This window comes from Homarus americanus, unplaced genomic scaffold (assembly GCF_018991925.1).
Source record: "Homarus americanus isolate GMGI-L3 unplaced genomic scaffold, GMGI_Hamer_2.0 scaffold28, whole genome shotgun sequence".
Lineage (NCBI taxonomy): Eukaryota > Metazoa > Arthropoda > Malacostraca > Decapoda > Nephropidae > Homarus > Homarus americanus.
The window spans coordinates 6,878,745-6,906,413 of NW_024742238.1; the positions used below are offsets into that span (position 1 = coordinate 6,878,745).

A 27,669-nucleotide genomic window follows, 5' to 3' on the forward strand; every position below is an offset into this window, starting at 1 on the left:
GAGAACGAAAGGTTAATCAAATCGCCCATAGGATGCTAACTTGAATTCAGACAACGTGAAAATTTCTAGTTCGATAGTGTGTTTAGATTACTTCATTACCTGAATAATAAGTAAACTCTAGAATAATCAGCCTCTTAGCTACAATAGAAACACGGACGTTTCAAATCATAGCGAAGAAAAAGCAGATTCGCTCTTTCACAAAAGTTGGACGAAGTAGGCTAATATTACTCCGTTCGGAAGTCCTAGTAATGTAGACTAAATGCAAAGGGAACTGTGCAAACACCAATACTCAAAGAAACAAACTTTAACCACAAAGGCAAGAATTAAGCACGCAAAGTTATCCGGTTGATGTGCATTTGAGTACCAGTAAATGTCACTGATCCGGTCATGGTATTTCAGAGTGTGGTATTTAACAGTGATAATTACCACAGTGTGATCTTTGCAATTTTTACCTTAATATGAGCTTTCTCTTATGTTATCATTATTATTGTAACTTCTTTTTTTGTGATCTTCACCACTATGTGATCATTCTGTGAAACTTACGAATATCTGATCATCACCTGGGTATCCTTACAGGAGAGAAATGGCTCACGTCAGCTGGTGTTCCAGATTATCTCGATAACTCACTCACCCGGGGAACTGTATATGGAACGTTCTTCCAGACGACAGTCTGTGCAAAGGTTAGATATATATATATATATATATATATATATATATATATATATATATATATATATATGTGTGTTGTTTTATCCTTTTCATTACTGCACTTGTCAACTTAATAGCTGGATCAGACATCCAGTCAATTCTCTGATACTCATTGTTGACAAGTACTGGGTATGTACCGGCTCTTGAATATACTGTACTTGAACATAGCCCGCACATGATCCGTACTTGTTTAAGGTCGACGCTGAAAATGGGAGGAACATTGGATTTGGAAAATTCAAATTTCTCGGGGTACTTACAGGTATAGTGGGCAGAGTTCCTTTGAAATTGGTTAAAATATTTTATCTTCCATAAAAAATTAGGCTGAAAATTTTGAGGAATTGGAACCCCCTGGAACAGGTTCACTGTTACGGTTATTAAGAATTACAATGGTAAAAACGTTTCCCCAAATTAGAGGTCTTTTCACTGACTCATTTAAAGCCACTTTCACACTATGCTGTTCTTCGCCGCACCTAGATGCGGTTGCCGCACCGGAGAGACCACGGTTTTCTGCCGCACATTCGTCCGGCTGCCGTGTACAGCGACCCAACTTTGGACTCTTGTCTACAGTTTCAGCGTACGGGCACGGTATATCGGACAAGTCCAGTGGGAGGCCGCACATGCAATCCGGCGTCAGACCGGCGAATTCGCCGCAACCGTATAGTGTAAAGAGGTACATAAGAACTATCAGTCGACTGCTATATAACCGCACCGCATCTACCCTAAACCGCATTGTGTGAAAGGGGCCAAGCCAGAACACAAAGATTTCGGAAAAAAAATGGCGTAGAATGCGCTCTGAGACTACTGTATATGGTATTTAAGTGTGTACTCACTGCATTCGATTGTATGGACAATTCTCTTAAGAATGTCATAAATCTGAACCCATTTTATAAGTAATGTTAATGTACCCTAACTTAGAAAATGGTAGGGAATGTTTGGGATCAACTGAAGATTAAAAGCTTTAAAGTTTATCTAACCGAATACATATTAAATATGACATTGCCTAATCCCCCTTAGGTAGCAGTAGGGTTAGGGTGTTCAATCGTCAGGTAAAATAAGCTGGGGTATCTAAATTTCAGGTGATCCGATGTTTATTTGCACGGGTTGGCTATGAAATACTTGATTGGGAGTTACCTAAAAGTGTTTATATTTATTCTATCATGAAAACACAGGCCAGCGAGAAATAAGAATCAATATAGGGTAGAAGTGTTGGTACGCCAGCGCGGCGGGTTCACTTACCTCATGAGACCAAAGCTTCACCTCCAACATTAATACCCAATCATACGTTACGGTGTATCTGATGTCTCCCCCCTTAATGTGCATAACAGTAAACTCACTAAAATCTGTTTGTTATACGATTTGTTTTTAAATGTATGATAGACATGTGTAGTTAATAGGCTATCTACGGGAAGACTTTTAACAGTATCAAAGGTCTTCGTCATGTTATTGTTAATTTTCATTTAAAACTTTTTTGGGCTCGTCGCCGTGAACCTTTGTGGACACGTTACTCTGGTATGAAAGATGGCCTCAAGTTTATTTTTTCGTCGATTGATTGATTTTTTTGTGTTTCTCTTCCATATTATTCGTGTTCAGAACAAAAACACGCACCGGGTATGAATTTTGATCCAAAGTTTCCTCATATATTGACCGATTAAGATATCAATTGAACAAAAAGATTCCCCTCGGCAGTTCCTTACACTCAAAAAAGTTACTAGATATGATTCAGCATTTTGGTATTTCGTTAATGTGTTTGGATTAGAGTTCAAAGACTGTCGACTTCTTTTTCACATATATTCGTTTATGTAGACTGATCAATACAGACATGATTTAAAAGAATGATAAATATCTTGTTATAATTCCTACAAACAGGACGAGAAAGATTTGGAATTATGTATTCGATTTCACAAGGTCAGGTGTCACGAAAAGTTGTCACATCTCAATTTGCACAATGATACTATTTGAGCGTAAAATGATGTCGATGTATATAAAATGAAGTGGACGAGAAGGAAGAGACTTACAGCTCGTGAATGACGGCGACTCAAGAATATGTTTTTTCTCTTTTTATCTAGTCATCCCTAAACCTTAACTCGTTTTTTACTGTACATTTTTAAGGTGGCCTGAAGTAGAGTATTTTATACTGTTAAATTTATAAATGAAATAAACTTTATTTTGTATAAGATCTCTTGGTTATATAGTAGAGTCCTTTTCTAACCCTAGTTGGTGTAAAACATTTGGATACCCAAGCAAGGTTAGCAGTACTTACCGCCACGGCCCTGGGGGTTTTAGTCAAATCAGTGCTGAAAGGTCGTTTAATCGGATGAAATTAATCAAATCTTACCTCCGATCAACCATGTCAGAAGAACAGTACATTAAGGAAATACTGATACGGTGGGTGTTGCAATAGCATATGAAACTGTAATAAAATGTGTGTTAGAGAGGAATGTGTATCCCCGTGCTATGTATGGATAGAAGCAGGTGGAAAGCCCTCTTGACATTCCCCTCCTCCTACACTTTCTAGGCCCTAGGGTATAGTACAGTTGCGGAAATGTGTTCTTACACCCCCTGTGGTAACCCGTGCCCCCAAACGGTAGTAGGTAGCAGGCAGCTATCAAACAGGGAGGTACTACCGCCTGGGAAGATATTGGAAGCATAATGTATTGACTAATGGTAGACCCTGCTGCCATATGTGACCAAGTCCCAGGTTGCTGATCTGACTCTGCCTCATTTACACACAATTGCAGGGTCTCAATTGTTTCTCTTACTTTGACAACACAGCATACATATATCGTTTCTCACTATTAATCTTTTTATTATTATTATTATTACTTCGCCTCCAGGCCCTGATGTGGGTCATTGACATGTGCCCTGGTGGGCTAATCCAGTAAAAAAAAAAAAGGCCAACCTATATGACGATAACAAACCTATCCACCAATCACGTCCGTCGTTACAGAACAGTACCCATTCATTCATAAATAGTTTGGAGTCACGGGTTACCCCTGCAACTGTACCAGAATCGACTGTGAAAGTCCTTACACTGCCCGGTTTGTCCAGAGCAAATTGCCAGTGGCTGAAGCCAACTTGTTGAAAGTTCATGAACAAAGAAAGTGACCCGTTGCATCCAAGGAGCAGGTTGTGTCGGGTGACAAACCACCGAGATGTACTATAGTATATTGTAAGGACTTTTGATATCGGGAAGTGAGTGAATGTCTTGTGTCACGGGTACGGTGTGTGTGTGTGTGATGGCATTCTGCGGTGATGCTGTTTAGTCCCGTAATGCATTATAGCACCATAACAGTTTATATCCGTTGTAACGCCTGTGCAAAAATAATTATACGTTAAGTTAAAAATGCCATGTCAGTTATGTAGGAATATCACCATTCATTTATGTTATTGCAATAGGATCGCGAACTTCAAATTGAAATGGAAACAAGTTAACGATTTTTAGGAGACGTTAGTGGGAGCCATTACGCTAATTGCACTTTAAGGTAACAATGAAAATAAATTTATCTTGACGTTATTGTTCCGGGAGTCTAACACACAAAGGCTTTCAGCTGAACCTCACGGGCGCATGACGGACTTGCCTAGGTGTGACCCTTAAGACTGTATACATGTTTGCTTCATGTTCTGATTTATTAGTTTCACAGTGCTTAGGTTAAGCCAGAGCAACTATGACTAATACGCTCTTACCTTTATTTATACAGTTATTAATTTTTGTCGTAGACGAAGAGCTTGTCACTACAGGTATACTGTACTGTATATGTTGGGTGAAAAGGTTATATTTATATGGCTTAGGTAATGTATTTCATGCAGAGAAAGAATAATTAAGTTACTTAGGTAAAATTGAGAAAGCCTATGGTACTAATTTACTGAAGAGCCAGCGAGAAGAGAATGGTAACACTAAACATGATGGTACATTGGTAACCGAGCATTTCTGACATCTAGCTGTCAGGGTTCGAGTCCTGGTCCAAGAGATACATGAGAAGGATGTTCAGTGTGACCCTACCAAACATCACAGGATTTGTCATATATTAACACTGGACATTATAGCTCACAACAACGTAACAAAAAAACCCGACTAGCCGCCCGAACGGCGAGTAAGTTGATTAATGGTGAAATTATGAATAATTGAACGTCCGCCGCTAGTACAGGTGGATGGGAGGGAGGGAGATGTGGGGTACGTGATGTTTTGTTCACACTCAGGATGGGATGGAGAAAGGAAACTCACAATGTGCTCTCTGTATACATATTGTATTGGATGTACAATGCAGCTTGGTGCTGGGAAGGCAGCATGGTTACAAGCGTTGAGTAGAGAGAGCTGGTTGGTGAGGGTGCTCAGAGGACTAGCTTGTGGGTCGCCATGGGCGCTGGCGGGAGCCAGGGCCGCCAGGCAGGAGGAGGAGGAGATGTTGCTTGCTGGTTGGTGTAGGTCGAAAGAGGTAGGTCACCACGAGGTCAGGTCTTATATAGCGGAGGTAGGCGTGGCTTAATAGTTGACCTCAGTCATGTAAGGCGGCGCTGGTTGCTGACCTAGACCACGAGGCACACACTGAGGAATTCGCGGGGTCGGCTACTCAGCGACAAACAGCGTTTGTAGGGGAGGAATCCAATACTATGTCACAGGCTTTCCATTTTTATTCCAACTACCTTCTAGAAAGAGAAAAGAGACACGCAGTCCTCTCACACTCATTAAGTCAAGAGACAGGGATGCTGAGTAATGCGCTGTTACAGTTCCATTTTTTTTTTACAAAAAACAGGACTCATTTCTCGTCATCGCTGAGGGAATAGGTCAGGCAATCGGTCGGAGGCAAGGATAAGAGACTTGGTCGGATCAACGTATTGGTACTGTTGTCCTGCCTTGAAATTATGATGAAGTCTTTGGAGTACAGTAGTAGGTATTATGCCGGATTCTCATAATACTTTAGTTTATCCATGCACGCATGACTATTATTACCTCAAGGGTTTATCATCATAATCTGCCAGTTTATTCTTAGCTACCTGTGTTGTTCTATTCCACATGTAGACAGTTCCACGGTGATTGAGAAGTTACAGAATAATATTACTGCATTTTTTGTAAAAGTGTGTGTAGGTTTTGCATTTAAACTTACAAAAACCCAAGTAATATCATCTAGAGAACTAAAACATCGTACGTTTGGTAGCACAGGCCGCTGGGTCCGGAGGGTGCTTCTCCAACTCTTAAGTTCTCACCGTCAGTCAGCCTGTGTTACTAGTAGTGGAATGCGGTGGGCGTCAGAGGACTGAGGGAGTGAATCGGTGTAACAGTTTTTTTAAAGTTGAATTGTGAATTAATTAAGTGACGCTCACCCTTATAGTATGACTGTATTAATATGTAGTACAGAACAATATAATAAGTCACTGAAATTTGTTCAGACCTTGTATGGCTCGGGTATACGGCCTATGGTGGTATGGGCAACTCATGAAAATTACTCAACCTGGAAACGTTGTGTTTGGTGAGGTAGCAAGAGACTGGGTGCTTGTTGGGAGTAGCATTGGGTCTTTCCTCTGCTTCATACACCCTGCCAAGAGGGGTAAGTATGTTGCCTAATATTCTAAGATAAGCTTTAATAACTGCTGTTTAGTGAGATAAATAGCAAATGTGAAGCACACTTCTTCAGCGAGGGTGGTGGTAAATAATTACAGTACAGTGAGTCCACGCACTAAATAACAGTGTGTTTACATCGGGACATATGAAACATCTGCAAGGAAATTTGGGGGGGAATTTACTTACAGTACGACCAGTGAGCAGGGGATCCCCCGTCCACTTCACAACACCCATATCAGAATTAGGTAATTAAAGTCAACATGGTAATCCTGGAGGAGATGACAAACTACCCAGACCTCCCGCCATATTAAACAGAAAGTATTTCTTTTAATATCTGGTACCAATGAAAGCAACTTTGTTGAAGCGTAATGGTGTAATATTCCTTTTTTGTGGACGTAGAGACGCTCAGGCCAAGCAGGTAGATTGTAAACAAACGGAGCAGACAACACACGCCGACTCGCCTTTTTTCGGAGGAATATTTACGATAAATAATTAAATTCTTCATGTACAAAGCAAGTAAATACACCATTTAAGTGTCATATGGTCAGTTTTTCACCTTGTTTTACGAAATTACGGGGTTAAACGTAATTTCCCTCAACCTTCATGCTCTGCCCACTACAGGTGATTTATATTTTTACAGAAAACTAAAAAATAAAATTGAATTCCCATAATTAGAAACAATTGTCGCCTCTTTTAAAATACTTACTATAATAACAAGAACGTCTGTGTAAAAAAAACCCTAAGGAAATCGAACAACTCCTGGTGTTAGCCATCGGTGAACGAAAATGTCCACATGAAAAGTCACAATTGATTTAAATACCATTAACAATTAAATAAAATAGGTTAGGTTCTGTGACGTTTTTTCCGGGATTGTAGTATTAACGTCAAATTCTCAGCTTCCGCGCTGAATATCGTAATAGATTTTGTGCATTAAATAAGTTTGCTGAATGTGAAGAAAAGGAGGCCAACCATTACTAACTTGTATTTCGCCACGAACCTTTCTAGTATTGATGTTTTGGCGTGGGTTTTATATCTAGAAGTGTAAGTAATAAGAGTGCAGAGGTTTTATTGCAACTATATCTTGCGCAAGTCAGGCCGCACCTCGATTATGCGGTTCAGCAGTTCTGGTGCCCCTATTATAGAATGGATATAAATTCACTAGAGTCTGTGCAGCGAAGAATGACAAAAATGATTCCGGGGACTTGGAAACCTTCCATATCAGGATAGGTTAAAGAAACTTAACTTGCATTCCCTAGAAAGACGAAGAGTGCGGGGAGATATGATAGAAGTATTTAAGTGGGTGAAAGGAATCGATAAAGGGGATATAGATAAAGTTCTTATAATATCCGAGCAGGATAGGTCTCGGAGCAACGGATTCAAGTTGGATAAGTTTAGGTTTAGGAGGGAGATAGGAAGAAACTGGTTCACAAATAGGGTGGTGGACGAGTGGAACAAGCTTAGCAACTTTGTAGTAAGTGCGGGAACTCTGGAAAGTTTCAAAAGGAGGTTAGATAGATTCATGGATGATAGAGAGTGGTAGTAACTCTCGACAGGAGCTGCCATGCACAGGCCAACCGGCCTATTGCAGACTCCTTATTTTCTTATGTTCTTTTCTCATGAAGATTAGGCACCCCGAAATGTTCACCTGAAGATTAGGCACCCCAGCTTAAGTACTCCACGTTACCCGGGGTGCTTAATCTTCATGTGATATCCAAATAATTCACAATAAGGTTAATTAAAGAAGTATGGTGACAAAAATACAAACGAGTACACAGTAAGAATATTGAATATTAGTACATTGAATACTATAGAGTGATATGTACGATGAGTCTCAAAGTGGTATGGTTAAAAAGTACAAAATAATTCAGAGTAAGTTCATGAAACTTTATTGCATTACATATTGTAAAAGTGATGTGGTTACAACAATTTTAAAAGGCGTGATGAAAATAACGATCGAGGCACACACAGTCTTGTAAGTAAGGGCAGGGTCTATAAACCTTGGGTAAGGATGCAGTCCCGTTTACAACTGTGTATCGCCTTCATGTGACGGTGGATCTCGGTACGGTGCCTACCTGAAGATTCGGCACCTCGATTTAACCTACCTGAAATTTAAGCACCTTAGCGGTCCCCGGGGTGGCTAATCATCATGAGACCCGACTAAAAAAGATTTAGGAGTAATGATAAGTAGGGATCTTAAACCTAGTAAACAATGTGTATTTGCTCGAAACAAGGCTAACAACGTACTTGGGTTCATACAAAGGTGTGTAAGTTACAAGACTAGCGAGGTCATCCTAAAACTATATCTTGCGCTTGTGAGACCTCACTTGGATTACGCAGTTCAGTTCTGGACACTGTACTACATAATGGATGAAGAGTCTCTAGAAAGAATTCAGAGGAGAACGACAAGACTAATCCGGGGCATTAGGAACCTCGAGTACAGAGACAGGTTAAAGCATCTTAATTTGCACTCCCTCGAGAGACGTAGAGTGAGGGGCGATATGATTGAGGTGTATAAATGGAAGTCAGGGCTAAACAAAGATGATATAACAAAGGTACTCAAACTATCTAACCAGGAGCGAACTCGTAACAATGGTTGTAAGTTAGACAAATTTAGATATAGGCGCGAAATAGGTAAACATTGGTTTGGAAATAGAGTAGTGGATGAGTGGAACAAGTTACCAAACATCATCATTAACTCGAATACCCTGGGTAGCTTCAAATATAGGTTGGATGGATATATGACCGATAGGGGTTGGGTGTAAATGGGACTGCCCAGCAGTATGGGACTGCCCAGCAGTATGGGCCAATAGGCTCGCTGTAGTTTCCTTCATTCTTGTTCTTATGTTCTTAATATAATGATTACATAGAATCAGGCAAATTTGAAGTGTTACAGCTGATTGCTCTTTTATCAGTATCGTAATTGGTAATAATTTGATATTAGTTGGGAGCCAATCATAACGTCAAAAGGTGCTAATTTGTTAAGGATTGCAATTATTATATTAAGGTGTAGAAGTTTCTCGTTGTATTGTAGTTGAGCCAGGCCTAACATTAGAGTTGTGCATATAAAAATATTTCCATTGTTCTCACAGTGACCATGTTCAAATCAATGTTTCCACACGAGGTACGCCTAATCAATGAATTCCTTTGCGAAGTGAGTCGCAGGCCAGCGTGTTGACGCGCTGGAGCAACTGGGACTACTGTCCACTTGAACGATTACTTGGTGCTATTAGTTATCTTTGCATTGTATTCTCACATATTCACTTTTTTATTTTACAAATTATGCTGTTTATTGTCAAGAATGATTAGTAATGCAATGGTTAATCTATAAACATTATTTTTTATTACATGCGTGTACAGTATATCGATCAGCTGCGTAACCAAAGTTTTAGAACGAGGAGGCAATCGTGACCAGAGCCAGAATTTGGTAAGGTGTTCCTTCAGTGACGTAAACAGACTTTTAGACGAAGGAGAAGCAAATAGGATCAATTAATAGTACAGGACATAATTCGATGTTGTTTTTTGTTGCTAATAATAAGTTGAGACAAAACCAAAACGATTTTCATCTTTGACACGTTTTTACCCCCTCCTCCCGTTATTACCTCCCCCCTCTCGTTATTACCTCCCTCCTCCCGTTATTACCTCCCTCCTCCCCTTATTACCTCCCTCCTCCCGTTATTACCTCCCTCCTCCCGTTATTACCTCCCTCCTACCCGTATTATCTCCCTACCCTTTTTATCTCCATCCTACCCTTTTTCCCTACCCCTCCCACCCTTTTAATTCTCAATCTTTTAACTCCAATTCTGACTACTCCACCTTTTAATTCTCCACTTTACCCTTTTACCCCCTCCACCTTTTTACTTTACCTCCTACCCTCCTACCCATTTTTTTACCCCTCCCACCCTTTTACCCCCCCACCCTTTATTCTCCACCCTTTACCCCTTTTATTCCCTCCCACCCTTTTTAACCCTTTTACCCTCCCCCCTCCCACCCTTTTTACTCCTCCCACCTCTTTTTTAATTCTCCCACCCTTTTTACTCCCCCCTCCACCTCCTCTTTACTCCCACCCATTTTACCCTCCCACCCTTTTGTCTCCCACCCTTTTTTTCCCTCCCACCCTTTAATTCTCCCAATTTTTTAATTTACCCCACCCCCTCCCACCCTTTTACCCCCTCCCAATTCTTTTAATTCCCTCCCACCCTTTTTTACCCTCCTCCCTTTTTAATTTTCTACCCTTTTTACCCCCTCCCAATTTTTCTTTTTACCCCCTCCCACCCTTTTTAATTCCTCCTACCCTTTTTTATCCTCCTCCTACCCTCTTTTTATCTCTCTCTTTCTTTACCTCCTCTCCCACCTTTCTCCTCCCACCCTTTTTAATTCCCACCCTTTTTGCCTCCTCCTACCCCTTCTTTAATTCTCTCCAACTTCTTTTTACCCTCCCATTCTTTTTACCTCCCTACCCTTTTACCTCCTCCGATCCTTTTACTCCCTCCCACCCTTTTTACCCTCCCATCCTTTTACCCCTCCTGTCCTTTTTACCCCTCCCACCCCTTTTTTTTTACCTCCCCTCATCCTTTACCTCCCCTATCCTTTTTTACCCCCTCCTACCCTTATTCTCTCTATCTCCTACCCTCCATTACGACCCTTGTAGCCTTTTTTACCTCCCACCATTCTCTCACTCCACAGACCTGGCCGTGGACAAGCTCGGCATCAGTAGCGTAATAATAAATCACATTATTTATACGTTGCTGTTGTTTGATACCGTCGTCCACTCCGCGCCACGCGGTAAAGGGCTTACCAAAGTTAAAAATAACCCAAACAGACTTAACCAAGGCTTTACCCCAGAGCCATTATCACCTCATTGATGTTCTTTCCAGATTACAGAAGAATCCTCCTCGTCTTCCGACTGCATTTTTATTTTATCGTGTCAGGTACAAACTTGTGAGTGGGTGTGCAGTATTGGGAGACGAAATCCAGGTTGGTTTAATCACTCGGCCGATTTAACTTTGGTTAGGATGGTCGGATTTGTAGTCCGTCTCGGTCGCCTGGCGCCACTCTTGTTGGCTTCATCTGAAAGTAAATTTACACTCTTGGTCAGTACGAACACCAGCTTTCATTTACCGTATATACAGTACTTCTAATGCTGTTCGTTATATTGAATTTAAATTTGGTGTGTTTTTATATCACTATATAGTTTGTTCAGAACATTTCTGTAAACTTCACAATAGGTACTGTCAGGGTCGAGTGGGGGAGACTTAATGTTGATATAATGAAATTTAATAACCCCCCAAAAAACGAACCATGTTACCCTTATGGGCCCTTAGTACAGGTATTTTAATGCCCGTATTGATCCCCCCAAGGGTCTTTGTTGTTCCCACCACCCTGGTCCATTTTCACCACTTTGACCCTTTAATTTTTGAGCCTTGTGTCGGGGCCTTCCTGGAACCTTCAGCTTGGGGCCGTTAGAGCTCAACATTTACTTCCGAATGTGCACCCCCCTTCTCTCTCTCTCTCTCTTTCTTTGTTTGTTTTTCTAAAAGTTTCAAACTAAGTCCTTGGGTTTAGCATTAAACTTGAATAACAAAATTATCTGGCACCGCCCAATATCCCTTTACACTACTGCTCAACACTTCTCGTTTACAAGAATATCAACACCTCTCATGTTTTTCATCGTCTGAAAATATGAAGAAAGAATCTTTACTGCGAATGCCATTTGTACCTGTCCATTTTACTTCACTTAATCCCAGAATGTCCCACTGCAATCTTTTCATTTCCCTACAAGCATTTGCATATTTATCAGCCTTGTATAATGTCCTCACATTCCATTTTCCAATCTTTGTGTTTGTTCATTTTTAAACTACCTTTGTGAGTAATGTTCAAGACTTTGTTTTGCTCGGATAGTACTTGCTAGCTCTTAGTGGCACACTGCCCGCAAGCACGGGAGGCAATGCGGTTGGACCTTGTGGTGACGTTGATCCAACAAGAACGCCCGAGTAACGTTTATTTTGTCTTTCTAGGTTTTTCAAAGACAAGAGATGAAGTTAATGAGAATGGATGTCGCAATCGTTTTCTCAATCAGAAGATTAATTAGAGGGAGTAGAAAAAGTTGGGAATGAACTATTGGGTGTAGAGGCTGCGCGTACCTCACTGGTCAACACCAGACCATCACCTAGACAGGTGAAAATTGTGCCCAAGGGCGGAAATACCTTTGTACCATTTCGCTTACCCTCCCTGGGGAGATGAGACAGACAGAAGAGCTGGGGACGAGAGTAGGTGTGATCGAGGGTAAGGGAGGTAAGCTTCCCTTTCCAGTAGAGAGATGTTTTTCAAACTGCCCAACCCCGTTTCTTGTGCTTATACGAACGATGCAGATATACTGGTATAATAAGTTCTCATGCCGTTTATAACCTCAGAATTTCTAGGGAATTATTGATGAATGAACCTCTGGCAACACACATTTCCATTATATCTTCCACTTACGATAAGAGTTATTTTGTTTCTTCGGTATTTTATAGTCGTCGTCATTATCTCTCATTTACTTTGCCCAGTTAACGAAGTGTCTTGAAAAAAATCTGCGTCGACGTAAGCTGAAGACTAACTGGATCACTTTAAGAGATTACGGTATGGAAATTGAAGGCCATCTTTTATCGCAGCTTAGAGAGCCACTTTATTGTGTTCACACATATTTTATTAAAACTAATAGTAATATATTATACAAACTTTTAAAACTGGGCCCAGTGCCAAGGCAGGAAGTCCCCAATGTTTACTACCTTAAAATTTCTTCGTAACTTGAAATATAAGAACACTTGTAACTGGTTCACTTCCTCTACAGCTCATAATTATTTAACATCCAAAATGATATTTAAGCTGTACAATGAATCCACTTTAATTAAATACCTTATTTTATCCCTGGTGAGGTGGCAGACTTTATCTATCCTTATCATTTGCGCTGCTCCACCGTGACGAGTGATGGCCAAAAGTGTCATTAGATACAACAGTAGTGTCAAGAAGTTTTACAAACTTGTACTGTAGGAAACCCAATAACCGGCAGGACGGCTTAAAGAAACACTACACTGCCAGGTGTGCTCCAGAGCAACTACGCACGTACCCTGCACTCTTCACCAGTTCGCTGCACTTTTACCTTAACCTGTTGAGACATACGGTATGTGTGGTGGAGTGCTTGCTGAGGTGTTGTAATGCTCAGTGACCTTTTGACCTTCCTGACCACCGTCACCACACAAAACCTCATATAAACACCACTCACGTAAACTGCTGAAGTTTACTGTAGAAAAGATACATCACTGTCGACCGAAGTGAGTTAGAAACCATAATCTTGCTGTTGTTAATTACACTGAAATTCAAGACGACACAAACTGGTCTACCCGGGTGATCAGTTTCTTGACAACTTGTCAGCAATTTCTCACGCGAGGTCGGTTGCATAATCTCGTTTAGATGTACGCTTGTGTGATAATAAGGGTGGCGTGTGGTCTATTCTCGTATATTTCTTAAAAGTGAGGAGCAGGGAGCAGTGTTTTGGCGATAGCCAGTCAGTATTACCGGACGAGGCGTAATATTTATCACACAGTGATATGTATAGCTGGGTCGAGTTCTTCACCTAGATTGGTGACGCTTTAACCCCTTCACTACTGAACACTTTTAAAGCACCATGCGATTTTATTCTGCACAGTCCCCCCCACTTTCTCAGGGGGTTAAGACCGCATATAATGTGTACTCCTGTCCGTACCATGGAAAGTCACGTGCTTGACATGTGAAACCTATATTTGAGTGGCATGTGGTGCTCTGTCGTCTACTCATACTCGTGGCCTCCGCTCCCTTGGCAACTGGGAACAAAAGTCACGCGTTGTACCTTCTACTTGTTCACTTAACATAACGTGAGTGAACGGCACAATACATAAACGTGCTTTGTGAGAGGTCTGGTTGTTTGGTTTATAAGAATGGTGTGTTCTGCTGACGCTACTCAACACAAACAATTGGTAACAATACGTCTTACAAACTTCAAAAGAACACTTGTAGGGACTTGTAGTGGTTATTTTTTAAGTGTCTGATAGGTGTCTGATTTTCTCCCCATTGCTGTGTGAGAGAGATAAGGGGTGTTAGGTGGTAGTATATAACCCCCCCCCCAGGTAGAGGTCACCCCCTCTACTATCTCAACCATGGCTTATGTCACAATCCTCTCTTTCCTTACACCCAACTTTTCTTCAACAAATTTCATCCTTTTTTATACCGTCCTTTTCCTTTTTAATTTCGGTACTGTCATATTCGCATCCTCGCCTGTCTCTTTTTCCGTCTCCTTTTACCACTTGTGCGTTTCTCCGTGGCGGGGATTGTGTAGTGTGGCAGACGACCAGACAGCCATTTCACGTACAGTCGCGTGCATCGTCGAGCCCAATGTCAGGGTCCCTTGGTTATATACCACAACACAGCGCTTACTATCTACATATAACTTAAGATGGACACTCTGCCCTCCTTGTCATAGTCACGTTTACCATCATAACATTTAGGTTCACACCATAATAAATGCCACTGATGAGAGAAAGTGGGAGAACGTTCGTCTGACGCAGTTCTGTATTATCTGTGCGAGGTGGGAGAAAAAATACGCATCACCACCCAAGGTAACGCTCGCCACTGATAAAACATATAGCAGTGAGTAGTTGCCACACCCTCGACGATAAGCCATGCATAGCAATGAGTGGCACATTCAGGAATACAGTACATTACAGTCGTACTAGTCTGCCTGCTCTCACACCAGTCTGCTTGCACTCGCACCATTAAGCAGCTAACGATACCAGATGTTATTATCAGTACTGTGCTTTTGTAAGACATACAAAACCTTTAGCGAACGTAACGACATGCCTCGGTTCTAAGTTCGCCAAATGGGAACGCCACATTTTTCTATTATTTGTTTAACTCCTATATATGTTTCTATCAATAATTTGTCTGGAAAAAGACTATACATTCAATTTCTTTAATTGCACATAAAATAACGAAAGCTTGTTTTTCTTTGTTGAATCATGGCTGATGTACTGTACAGTACAGTAGGTTGTTGCGCCAATCTTAAAATTGTGCCACTCAGCAATAAACTGAAAGACTACTTACAGAAACTAAAACGAAGAAATTTGGAAATATTACGATCCTCACTCATAGCCCTGGGAACTATTTTTTCTTTATGCTCTTGACAATATTTACTACAAATGTCTAAAATATAAGACAAACAAATGATCCAAAGACACTCTACAGACAAATCAGTCTAATTAATCAGGACTAATCTTGGTATCCAATTACTGTATATCAATCTATCATCATTGTTTTATGGCCATTTTCTATGCTTGTGTGAGTTAGTCGAGATTAACTGGTGGCAGCTTCCGTGCAACACAGTCTCTCGCTGCCTCTCTCACCAGAATAGGAACTTTAATGTCACTTTTCACAACCTCTCCCCTTGTCATTCTTGACTTACCCTTGACTCTCCTCCCCTCCTCATTTAGTACTCACTCATAGCTTCTCCTAATTGGTCTTCTCCATATAATTTACATACCCAAATCATCTCATTATGTCACTTGCGAGCATTACACTTATTGATATTCAGATAGTGTGATAGAGCCTCCTTATCGTCTAAGTGACATACAAACTGTCTCATCATACAAGGTCTACACGTACACTCACCAAAAACTTCTCGAACGCTATAAGCACTATGCAGTCTGAAAATTTGAACGAAGAATCTGAAACCATTCCGAGATGACAAGCCCCATTCTGCTCATTCTCACATCCATCGTGGCCAGGTGTTCGAGAAGTTTTTGTTGAGATACCTGTCTGTTTACCTCTAGATTTGTTAATGGGTGAAACTGTCCTCATCATTTTGTTGTAGTTATTAGGTTCTGTTATCGCCACGCGCAATTGTGCGCGCCGGCCACATGTTAAGTGAAGAAACTGTTTACAACTCAGAATAGCTTACTAAGCGAAATGGGCTGGTAGCAGCTGTGTGACTGCCTGAGGGATAGTCTATCGCCTTCTACTGTAAAGGCAACATCTTGATTCTCGTCAGCCAATATCTTTCTGCAGGACATTATATTTGTTCTCGTTGGTCTAACCCTAGACCCCATAACGTGAGTGCGATTGTGAACTGTTGAATCCTCTGAGAACTCTAAATAACTTTAATAAGTGTAATTATGTACTGTATATTGATCGTATTATTCAAACTGTGTCCTGATGTACCAGCAGTTGTTATATGTGAATTGTATTCAACAGGTTTTGACCGAATTATACTCATCGCGTCAACAACAAGTGTCTTATTGTCCTGCACAAACCAAAATCGCTCCTATGAGCGATAACAGATTCGTTTGAGACACCACAGACACACTGACAGCTACATTTAAGGTGCCCCTGTTAACTTGTGCTAATGAAGCTTATCTTTGGGGTTAGTGGCACTTCTTACAGCAGCTACTTGTCAACCCGCTGCATATACCTAATCAAATTTTAAGTCCTCTGTGGGAAGGGTAATCATGGTTTAGCTGGACAGGCTGTTTGGTGAGACACAATGGTTACTTTGTCCTTCGTTGATGTCACTGTCGTCTTCTCTCACCGTCTAACAGAATATTCAACATTGTCTGTAAACTTAAATTGATATAATATATTTTACAGAAACTTGAAGAGATGCTTCGGTAATACAGTGGACACGTGATGATAACTGAAAAAAGGACCATGATTTTAGGGTTGAACAGTAACCCTAAGATTAAGTTGACATACAGTATATATATAAACATTAAACCAGTGGGATATGTTACTCCTAAACCTCTATCAGGAAGGTTAAGACCACGCTCAGTTAGACTTCTCCCCACACTGAAAATCTTGCAGTTAATATTTTTCTTGTTTTATTCAGTTGTTGGACGATACTGTATCAGATTTAATTTATTAATAAATACGACTAGGCAAGTCAGGGACTCTAGATCACTCTCCGTGTTAAAAATAATTAATCGTTCCACTCTGCGGCCACGTGATCAGGGAGTCACCTACCCATCTGATGATGACGTAGCGGAACAGCAGATTTGTATCATTGGAATAAAGGGTTGCAACCACCACCTTGGCAGCGTTCTGATACTCCTGAAATTTCTCCAAGAGGAACAGTGTGGCAAATGTAGCCGTGACAATCTTTCATTTCCTGAGAGAAGTAAGAAGAGGCTCTCGGTATACTGTACAGTGAGCTGCTTCATGATGCGCTCGCATTTTTATTTAAATCATCTTACTTTTATAAATGATATAGTTAAAAACTTACATTGCTATATTATTTAAAGCATACTCGTCTTAGCAGTCAGAAGAGAGGCTTGTGTGCCAGAGAACTGGGGTTTGGATTATCAAATGAAACAGTTATGACGTAACGCGCTTGTGTTGTAGACTATTTTTGTATAATTTTTGCCACTCAGGAGGCGGCTGGTCTATCAAGTGTTTGAACAGGAGGAAACCGGGGACCTGTGATGTTTGGTAGTGAGGGTTACACTGGATAACACCCGTGTCACGCGTGTCCAGGTCAATGGTGACCTGGCAGGTGACTAGAGCTAGCACAGATATTTTATTGTTTTCAGTGGACATTCCCCTTCGTCCTTATCTCCCCTCAAGTTCTGGCAGGATAAACAACTAGCATCCAGGCGTGCCCCTGGTTACGTCCACGAATGAATTAAGTCGACGCACGACCGGGGTTACCTGTGTGAATTACACATGACGAAGTCCACCCAAGTAACTTGGGTTACACCAACGTCTATAATATTCTCTAGTCCTTGGGGGAACTGTGACTATTTAGGGCAATTTATGTTACTGGTGTGTGTGTGTGTGTGTGTGTAATAATAAATAATAATAATAAACGGTTTATTAATAGAGTTGCAGCCGGTGGCTGAAAATATACAGACTTACATTTGATTTAGACAATGATATAATATGCGTTGAATACATTTACAGGGCTGTACAGTACATAAATCAGGAGTTGTTTATTATTTTAACAATAGATGGGATGGTGCTATTCTTATATCTATCGGTGCGGGCTCTTATGGGCTGTTATGTGTGTGTGTGTGTTTTTTTTTTTACCCCCGTTCTTGTCTACATTTTTCTTTTCATCTATGAGTATTTTTCCTAATTATAATACGTATATGAACAAACAAGTGATTCCTGTTTTTTCTTAAGTTGAACACCTACAGTATGTAGAGTAATGTAAGTAAGGGATTGAGGGCATGGGGACAACAGCTCCTCCCACACTGGTGCAGCCGACACACTGCTCTTCAAGCTGAGGTTCCCTTGCACCTTGCAGGAAAGAAACTGTACTCGTGGAGGTGTGTGTGTGTGTGTGTTTTACTAAAGCTGGAGGGGAAATAATTTAAGAATAGTTTGAAGTTGGATTTTGAAACATTATTATTGTATTAGTACCTCTGCATATAATGTACAAACAACAAAATAAACCTTGATGTTTCTTCGTTAATATGATTATAGTGAGGTAACCATTGCTGTTATAGTGTAGCACTGTACTGCACTTACAACCAAGGTCTTTAGAGGTGTACTTTAGCCTATACCGTATATAATAAGTACACTAGCTATCAACATATAAAAGTTCAGAAAGTATACCTCTCAAGGCTCTCAATACTCTATTAATTTTCGTTTCCTCTACTCAGCAAAACCGGATCACGTGTTTAATTGCTTAGTTACGGTATCTCATAGGTTACTATATACTGTACAGTATAGAGCGCTGACCTTTTAACCTGTGATTCTGGTTTTTTTTTTCATTTTACTTAAATTTAATCCTGATGTATGAAAGGATCCATGATATATACTACACGTTTAATGTTCACGATAGGTTAACCATACGTCCATTATTTTGACTGCATGCATTTGACCATAGTTTTTATTTTTGTATTCCTAACCAGGTATCTCATTTGTGTTTGTTTTCATATTGTTCTGTTTTAATCCTTTCCTTGTGTCAGATGCCTTCTATTTCATTGTCATTATCAAAACTTTCCTCCTTTACCTCTGTACAATGCTTCTTTTCTTTTTTTTATATCTGACAGCATTATGTTGAGCCCCTTTTGTTTTTCTTTCTTACAGGGACGTGTGGGTGGACTGGTTGGCCAAGTTCACCCCTAATGCACCACAGCTCCTCACTATGACACACTGACGACTCGCCTCAGTACTACGCCATTCATTCTGGCTGCGATACTCACGACACTTATTTATCTACTCGTTCATTATCATTTTGTGCTTCGCTTATCAAAAGTGTTATCTGCAGGGCTATCAACTGGCATCTGTCAAATGCAGACGTCATTAATTTAGTAACATTTTAGTGCCGTCAACCATAGTATCTTATCTAGTTAGGCAGCCAAAATCTGCGGCTATTAACTCAAAAACCAATCCTTGTGTTTATGAAGTTTATTGACTGGCATCCTGCTGGTCACCGTAACAACCATCAGCTCTTCACGTATCAACTTTGGCAGCTGCGGCCTTGTTGTATCAAGTGACACGCTATCAGACATACTGTGAATCAACTTGGATAAATTTGGTTAGTTGTTGTTTTCCTGTGATATAAAACCAGTCACCCTCAGTATGGCTGGAACACTTGACGTCCGTCCGTCTGCCTAAAATCTCAACACGTCATTCATATCTCCAGTCTCACCGTCTTGTAGCACTGAGCTTATCTGTGATAGAGTACACCCTCCTAAAGGAACGGGTCGGAAGGGATTAAAGGGATCATCTCGGTTGTGAAGGGGTGATCTTGTAGCTGGTGATAAAACTTCTGCCTCTGTAGTATTATACGGGTTACTGTTACTCATCTGTCTAATATTGAATACACTGACCTTGAACTATACTGGAATTCACGCGCTTGCGAGTGGACTCTACCTACACTTGGTCACGGACTGTACTGGGGTGCGGCTGAGGTTAGGACAACAGTCTTAGGTGTCACCATCATGACCATTACGTATACCAGCCAGGTGGCCACCTGTCGTGGCTTCGGCTGTTTCTGGAAACTTCTCTTCAGGTGAGTAACGTTTACACAGGTACCTTTCGTGGCGATCAGTCAGAGTAACCTTAAGATGATTGTACAGGGTTGTCTGGCTGTACCGTGCATGTCTGTAGCAGGTAACTGCGGGATAATATTGTTTCAGTTAAATCTAAAATTTTGTAAAAATCCTCTATGTGAACGGGAATATTACTGTCCTGTATATGAACTGGAAGTTTGTGTATCTAAAATTCCGTTATGTAAACTGCAAATAGGTTAGTAAAATACTGTAACCCTGACGTCATTTGATGATAATTTCAGTGTGTGAATAGAAACTGTGCCCAGCTTCCTATTTAGTATTAAATTAGAAGAAAGAAGGAAATACTAAAAACTGGGGTACAAAGGAGCACAAACTGCGATAGATTCCAGTTTGGGGAGGAGGATATTGCCTTTTGTCACGGATTGAAAATTAATAGTTTCTATACTTTTCAGGTGTAGAATAAAACTTTTGTAACATAAGTATTGTGTTAAGTAAAAACTGGAAAAATAGAGAGAGCAGCTTGAGTAGTGGAGAGGAGTTTAGCCATCGGCCTCTTGGAAGCAAGCAAGTCGTGCACCAGTACACTAATCAATAATCTCGGAAATTCGGATCAGTGGAAAGTCCCCAGAGTGTTTTATGACGCACCTCGTCAAACGTCTTGTTGGGCGGCTTCTGTGACTTAATGAATTTGAACGTAATGGTCTAATGTTGCATAAACAATGTGATCCTGCTAGTGCGTGTGGTTTTGAAATAAAACGGAGTGTTCTTCTAGGCATTGTATTAGATTGTTCTAAAATGGATTTATTTTCCCCAGAGTAAATCTTGAGTTAACTCATCCAGATATATATTATAGTACAGCACTTTCTTGCACTTTGAACTCCCAAGATGAAAATTTCCGACAGCTGGTCTTTGTTTATCTATGACGTCACAAATAGATAATGGCGCGGGTTCGGGACATCTTTGATGATGGTTTCATGTTACTATTGAATGGAGAAAAGTCATTATTATTTTGGTAATGCATTTAGATATCTTGAACTTGAACATATGGTACATTTTTTTATCCAATGGCTGCTTAAGTAAAATAAAATGATAGAAATTTGTTTTTTATTCAATTTTCTGACTAAACCCAGAAAAGAAGTATTGAGCTATGTTCCTTTGCACTTTGTTCAGAAGAATTTGTATGGGAACAGTCGTCGCGGAACTTTATATATTGTGCACGGGAACCAGTACTTACAGTATAACTTGCTTTCAAATCTGTTCCGGGATTTGTGGGCAGTGAAGATATGGCGTTATTGTCACTCTTACTGAGGCACAATAGCAGAACCGTAATGGCTGGCCCAGGCGTTGACGGCCAGTAAGACAAATTCAAGTCGGCTCTTTCCTCTGTCTTTCCGCTCGAGCTTTCTCCGAAAATCTGGATAACTGCCAACCACAATCGTCACGGCTTCTAGTGGGTACTGGGTAGTGCATTGACTTACGACGCCATGGGATATATTAAGTCATTGGCTGATATAATTTGGACCTCTTGCTCAGGGTTTGTAATCTGAGTTGGGGGTCTTCCCAAGGCCCAAATTTGCTGCTCGGTGACTGGTCAGGATATCACAACCACCTGTTCCGAGAAACGGGGTTTGTTACGCGTGATAAGTGTTCTTGCGTCCATTACTCAAGGAAATTTGTACATAAATGTGATGGAATGTGCCTTGAATGTGTATTTTTTTATTATGTCATATTCGCCACTTAACAGCTTAGTAGCCGTTTGAGCGGTTTACCCAGTGTTAGTACAGGAAGAAACCGGGACCGGGAAACCTGTGGTACTTGGTAGTGAGGGTCACACTGGATAACACCCTTCTCACGTGTGTACGGACCGAGGCTCGAACCCTTTACATATTGGTGAGAGTTATGCGCGTTAGTTATTTCTTGAGAGTGATTTCATTTCGTACCAATGAGTGTTCTCGTGACAGTGTTTCATAAGTCACAAGAACACTCGGTGATTACAGTGAATAATGTGTGTAATAAGAGCGTTTATGATAGAATATTGTGGAGGCTATGATATTGCTTATGATGAAACAGTTCCCCAGTATATTACTTTCTCCGGTTAATTGAAACAACAGAGGATTGCTCGGTATTGTAGAAAGGGACACTTGCATTGCTAAAAATCTAAAATGCCATGAAGGATGTCCCTAAACTCCCCTGGGAGGACTATACGGGTTTGCTGCGCCCATTCACGTTTTCATCACAGGGACTTTATTCAGACAGCCACCCGAGCTGATACACGTTTCTATTTATGTTACTTGCAGCAGTGCCACGTTTCCTCCCTCTTGGACTCCTACGTAAGGTAAATGTCGACACATGTTTTCTTCCGTCGGCCTGTTAAATTTTAAGTTTTTGATTGTTGTCCCGTGAAAACAATCCTTTTATCTTGATTCATATTTTATATTTTGCCACTTTTGTGTGTAAAGTCGCAGGTTACTGGTGCCACCATATCGGGAATACTTGCCTTACTGGTGGCTATGCTTAGTAGGATTATACTTGCCTATGCAATTATATTTGAAATTGGTTACCGAAGACATTTGTGTCTCCATTACACTGAAATTATTTTTTTGCTTAGATTCTCAGAAAATAGCCTTGATATTGCTCTGAAAATATGATGTAATGAAATACATTATCTGAATACCTCCAGGCAGGGAATAAAATTGAACAAAGGAACTTGAGATCCTGAGGCCAAGGTGTTCACCCCAGCCTTCCTTCTAAGGTTACAGCCTTTACCTGCGGCACCCAATTGACGCACTCCCTTCCGTACCCCCGACATCTGTACCACTCTCCTGCATCCCCACACCTGTACCTCCCTCCATCACCCCATCACCTGCATCCTGGTCGCAATTACTCCCGAGATCGTCCACTGAACTCGTACACGAAACGATTGTATCAGGCAAATGTGGCACGACACCTTGTGTGCGTATCTTGTCTGTGCGTGTGTGTTATGTCGTGGGTCTGTAGGGGTAAATTGGGACCATTGGCTACTCGATTCATAATGAAACGGCTAATTCTTTAAAGCAATGTTTAGCTCAGTGGTAGTATTCCTGATTATCACGCTGTTGGCGCTGGTTCGAAATTCAATTTTAAATGTAAATTATTATTATATTGAGGATGACTTATTTATTTCTGAGTTTGTTGATTGGACATAGAAGAGTACAGTTTGGTAACATATTTTTTAGCTTGATATGTCTGAGCATGTTGAGAGGAGGAACTATGACTGACAGTGATGTTGGTGTTGACAGGTGGAAGGGAAGCATCTACAAACTGGTGTGGCCAGAGCTGCTCGTCTACACTATCGTCTACTACCTCTTCAACTTCTTGTACAGATTCGTCCTCAGCGATGACCAAAAGAGGTAAGGAGTTTGTCTTAATATTATACCAGTGCAGCCTAAGAGTATATAATGATAGGGCATTATCGGTGTTTGTCTCGTGTAGTCTTAAGTATTCATTTAACACACTGCTCTTAGTTTATATCCTGTACTCCCCCTACCACCTCCCAGTCTGGATATCTTATGAATCCCATAACATAAAGATAATTGGATGTCGTGAAAACTTAACTAGTGGGTGTAACTGAAACAAGACCTTCAACGAGTTCGGTAGTTGATTTTCTTCCCTGCTGTGACTTGTTTTGTCCAAGAACCCTGTATGGACCCTGTCGGTCAATTTGATCGAAGTAGTTACCGTTAGAAGTAGTTAACCAACTAATCTGTATACCACCATTTCAGGGGTTAGCTTTAGGGAACAGCTGCGAAACTCTCCGGTAGATTATTTAAATTACTTTGATAAGCTGCTACTATTTTAATTTTCTTGGGGCACGTAAACGAAAGTGCATACTGGCGAGGTTGGGGTGTCATTGCAGGGCGGTGGTAGCGATGTTTTATAACGACTCTCATCAGAGAACAAGGTTCGTATACAAAACACCACAGCCACCGCCCTTACAGTCACAGATGAAGGGATAACACACACACACAAACAAGAGACCTCCAATATGGGCAACCCAGATTTACTTTTACCCACTTCGCCTCTGATGGAATCGCTAGGCTCTTGAGCGGTCACGTCTCGCGTTACGCACTGCTGGCAAGTTTAGTAATAGGGCATGCACCAGCTCCTGGATGTATCTGCGCGAGAAGGACCATAATGTACTGTATATAATAATCAGTGACTTCATGACTGCTAGAAGATCAACAAATGGAACCGTCATAGTTTTTCACGATACTAAATTATGTTTAGATCACCTCGTTGAGTTTTGTGTTGGCAAATGTTGTTAAAGGGTACGGTAGGATAATAGAATGTTTAGCAAATTATAAACTGAAAAGTTACTAATTTTGGGCAAGTTAAAGCTCAAAGATCCACAGGGATGCGAGATATTGAGCGAGGCAAGACTGGTTATAACCGGTTGGAGGGAACCCGTCAGTACGTTTAGTCGGTATAAACTGGTGAAGGTTTGTTTTCCGGGTTCCATGACAAAACCCCAACGGACAAAACCCCAACGGGGTTGTCATTTGTCAACACTAACCTAACCCAAGCTTAAAAGTGTTTTATTTTATATTTTATATATGAGACTGGGGTTTTGTCCGTTGGGGTTTTATCCGGTCACTGTTTTCCGTGTGTGAGAGTTGACCAAGACGCGGTTGGAATGGGAGGTGAAGGTGCGGCCTGATGAAACACTGCACCACGTGACTTAAACTTGGGCATTGCTTTTGTGTTTATTTTTCAAGATACTTTCGTATACCGGTTAACTTGAGTGATTTATAGCTGCAGTTGGTTACATGTTAATAAAAAAAATGCTGACAAAAACATGTCCGTCGTCTGATGGTGCTTGAGTGTACGTGACGTCAAGAAGGCGGGTTAGTATTGAAACAACATTGTTTCCTTGGTGTTGACTGACGACTCAGCATCGTATGAGCTGCTGTGGTCTGCCAGACGCATGTCAAGCCCTGTGACTTAGATTTAATGCATTTCTGTTTTTTTAATTGCCTTTATCGTCATTCGCCACTGATCAGCTCGTTAGCTTTTTCACACCTTGTTAATTTTGTAGAGCTAGGTGAACGATTGGCCATCCACCGCTCTAACACTTACACCCATCCACCAGTAGACGAAGCCGACGTTTGGTATCGACCTCCTGGCGCCAGCAGCTTGTTATCCGCAACACCGCCTCCTATTTTGCAGATGGAACCACTGCGATCCTTGGATATCCTCTGAAGCTTATTTCTGGGATATAGTTTAACGAAACTAGCACCAAAATATGCGTACTGAGACTTACGTTACATGGACATATTCAACGAAGGTTCAACCCCAGTACTGAACAGGTTATATACAACCCGGTAAATTTATAGTAGTTCACACAACTCTGTTAGAAAGTGAAAACTATGTTTTTCTAGTATTTTTTGTGTGTTTTGATTGGTTCTGACCTTGATTTCCGTCGGAAATTGCGTTTTTTTTAGTTATCGCCCCCCTTCTACCCCCAACAAGATAAGGGGATCCTGTTGGGAACCGGGGTTTTGGGTGGGGGAGAGATACAAGCGTTTTCCGACAAAAATCTTGACCAAGTGTATTCAAAACACACCAAAAAACAATAGAAAAACATAAACCTAAACTTTTTTGGGGGATGACCTGACTTAACTCTCACGGTGTTTTTACGTAACCAGACTCTCACCATACCACAATTCATTTTAATTGATGGCAAAAAAAAAGAATGCTTTTGATTCGCCTAGTGACGTGTACGGGAACGCATGCGCATGACGATTATGAAGGGAAGATTAATGGAATTAAATAGAGAAAGATTTGGCATGCGCTATCTCCGTTATTATACGCTTCCCACGGTAATGTAATATAAGAAAATTATCTTAAAATTAGACATATTTTTCGTAAGTGATAATAGATTTGGGGTATGAGTGTTGAGTGAACTATAAAAGTACCTACAACCCTTCGTGTGATTCATCAAAGTTACTGGACGCCATAGTGGGCATACTAGAAATTTAATAATACGTTCTAGTCTAATGGAACTGGACATCCTGCTGCCCAGTTTTTGTCCCTTTTAACCTCTCATTGTAATCCCACGAAGAAAAACGGAATGCTCTTGTGTTATAAGGTGTTCCGATATGGATAATTCTTTCTGCCTTATTCACACTTGGATTTATCGTAGTGTTGGGACCTCCAGAGACGTAAACCTTGGTAAATAAATACCTTTATTGGACTAGTGGCAGCAATCTCGTAGGAGTGGGGGGGACTTCATCTTATAACGCAGTACGATTTTTTTTTTATGAAATGCCCCACTTATTGAATGCTTGCTAAGCCATCACTGCACGGTATTATTTTGTACGTATTTTTTATAACTCATCCTATCTCTAGTATTATATGCAGTACTGTATATTGTACTACTGAATTCATTATGACCTAATGTAGAAACTGTCAAAAGAACTTAAATAGACAATGTAAGTTATCAGTTTATTCTGGCTGGCAACTCAGTGCTGTACACGAAGTAATACGCAGTAAAGATGAAGCAATCTGCTGTTATTACTTCCAAGAACCCGACTCCGGCCTCAGACGTCGCGGTCTGCCCTCAGACTTTTTTCGGAGTCGTGAGATGTCTATTATTTTCTACAATCTACATGAATTGTAACCATCAGACTACTTAACCAAAGTAGGCTGTAGGGTCAGCAATATACTTGTACACATACTAATACAGTACATGTGTAGTGTTACTGTTTGCAACATGGTGCTATTTTGAGTTAGAATAGATTTTTTGCTAAATAGACAATAACGAGGTTGTTTTATTCAAAGATGTGCATGTTAGTAATATGCAGTATTGTTGCTCATCAATATGTTGTTTCACTTTCAAGAAATATTTATCCAGTATCAGAATTTTATTTTAAATTTACTTTAGTGAGCATGCAATAAAAATACTACGAAGCGATCAAACTGTTAATTCACATTGAGTTAAACCCTTACCACCTGCTTCTCCTTAATAACTACACTACACAAATACAAAAATATGATGTTACCGTGAGACCGATGGAGCATATGCTAAACATTCATTCGTGCTGACAAGCAGATAATTAATGAAAGCGTAATTTGGCCTGAGTCAACGTAACATGTGTGCTGCAGTGTCTTCAGTTAATAGTTCACACATGTCACTTGGAAATTGCTTTTAACATTTTGGATTGATAACTTTTTTTACAGATTAATAATATAATGATTAATAAATATTTGTTTATAGTATTAACTTTTTTGGTAATTTGACGTAGTATTCTTGTTAATGTATATTTTGCTTGAATAAAATACACTCGTTTGTGTACAGTATATAATACTATTGCCAGTAATAAACTCTAAAATTATGAATAG

General features: G+C 40.5%; 1 protein-coding gene across 5 annotated transcripts in view; it reads left to right on the forward strand.

Moving 5' to 3' along the window:
• Positions 1-587: 587 nt before the first annotated feature.
• Positions 588-27,669, forward strand: part of LOC121876534 (bestrophin-2-like) — a 94,279-nt gene continuing 67,197 nt past the window's right edge. For 3 of the 5 annotated variants that reach the window (XM_042381715.1, XM_042381719.1, XM_042381721.1), the window contains exons 1-3: positions 5,932-6,251; positions 19,361-20,288; positions 23,568-23,678. In XM_042381715.1, coding sequence (XP_042237649.1) covers positions 20,218-20,288; positions 23,568-23,678 — 182 coding nt within the window. In that variant the 5' untranslated portion in view covers positions 5,932-6,251; positions 19,361-20,217. Of the gene's footprint in view, positions 681-5,931; positions 6,252-19,360; positions 20,289-23,567; positions 23,679-27,669 lie in introns of those variants that run through there. The other 2 variants (XM_042381716.1, XM_042381717.1) reach the window with 2 other exon arrangements.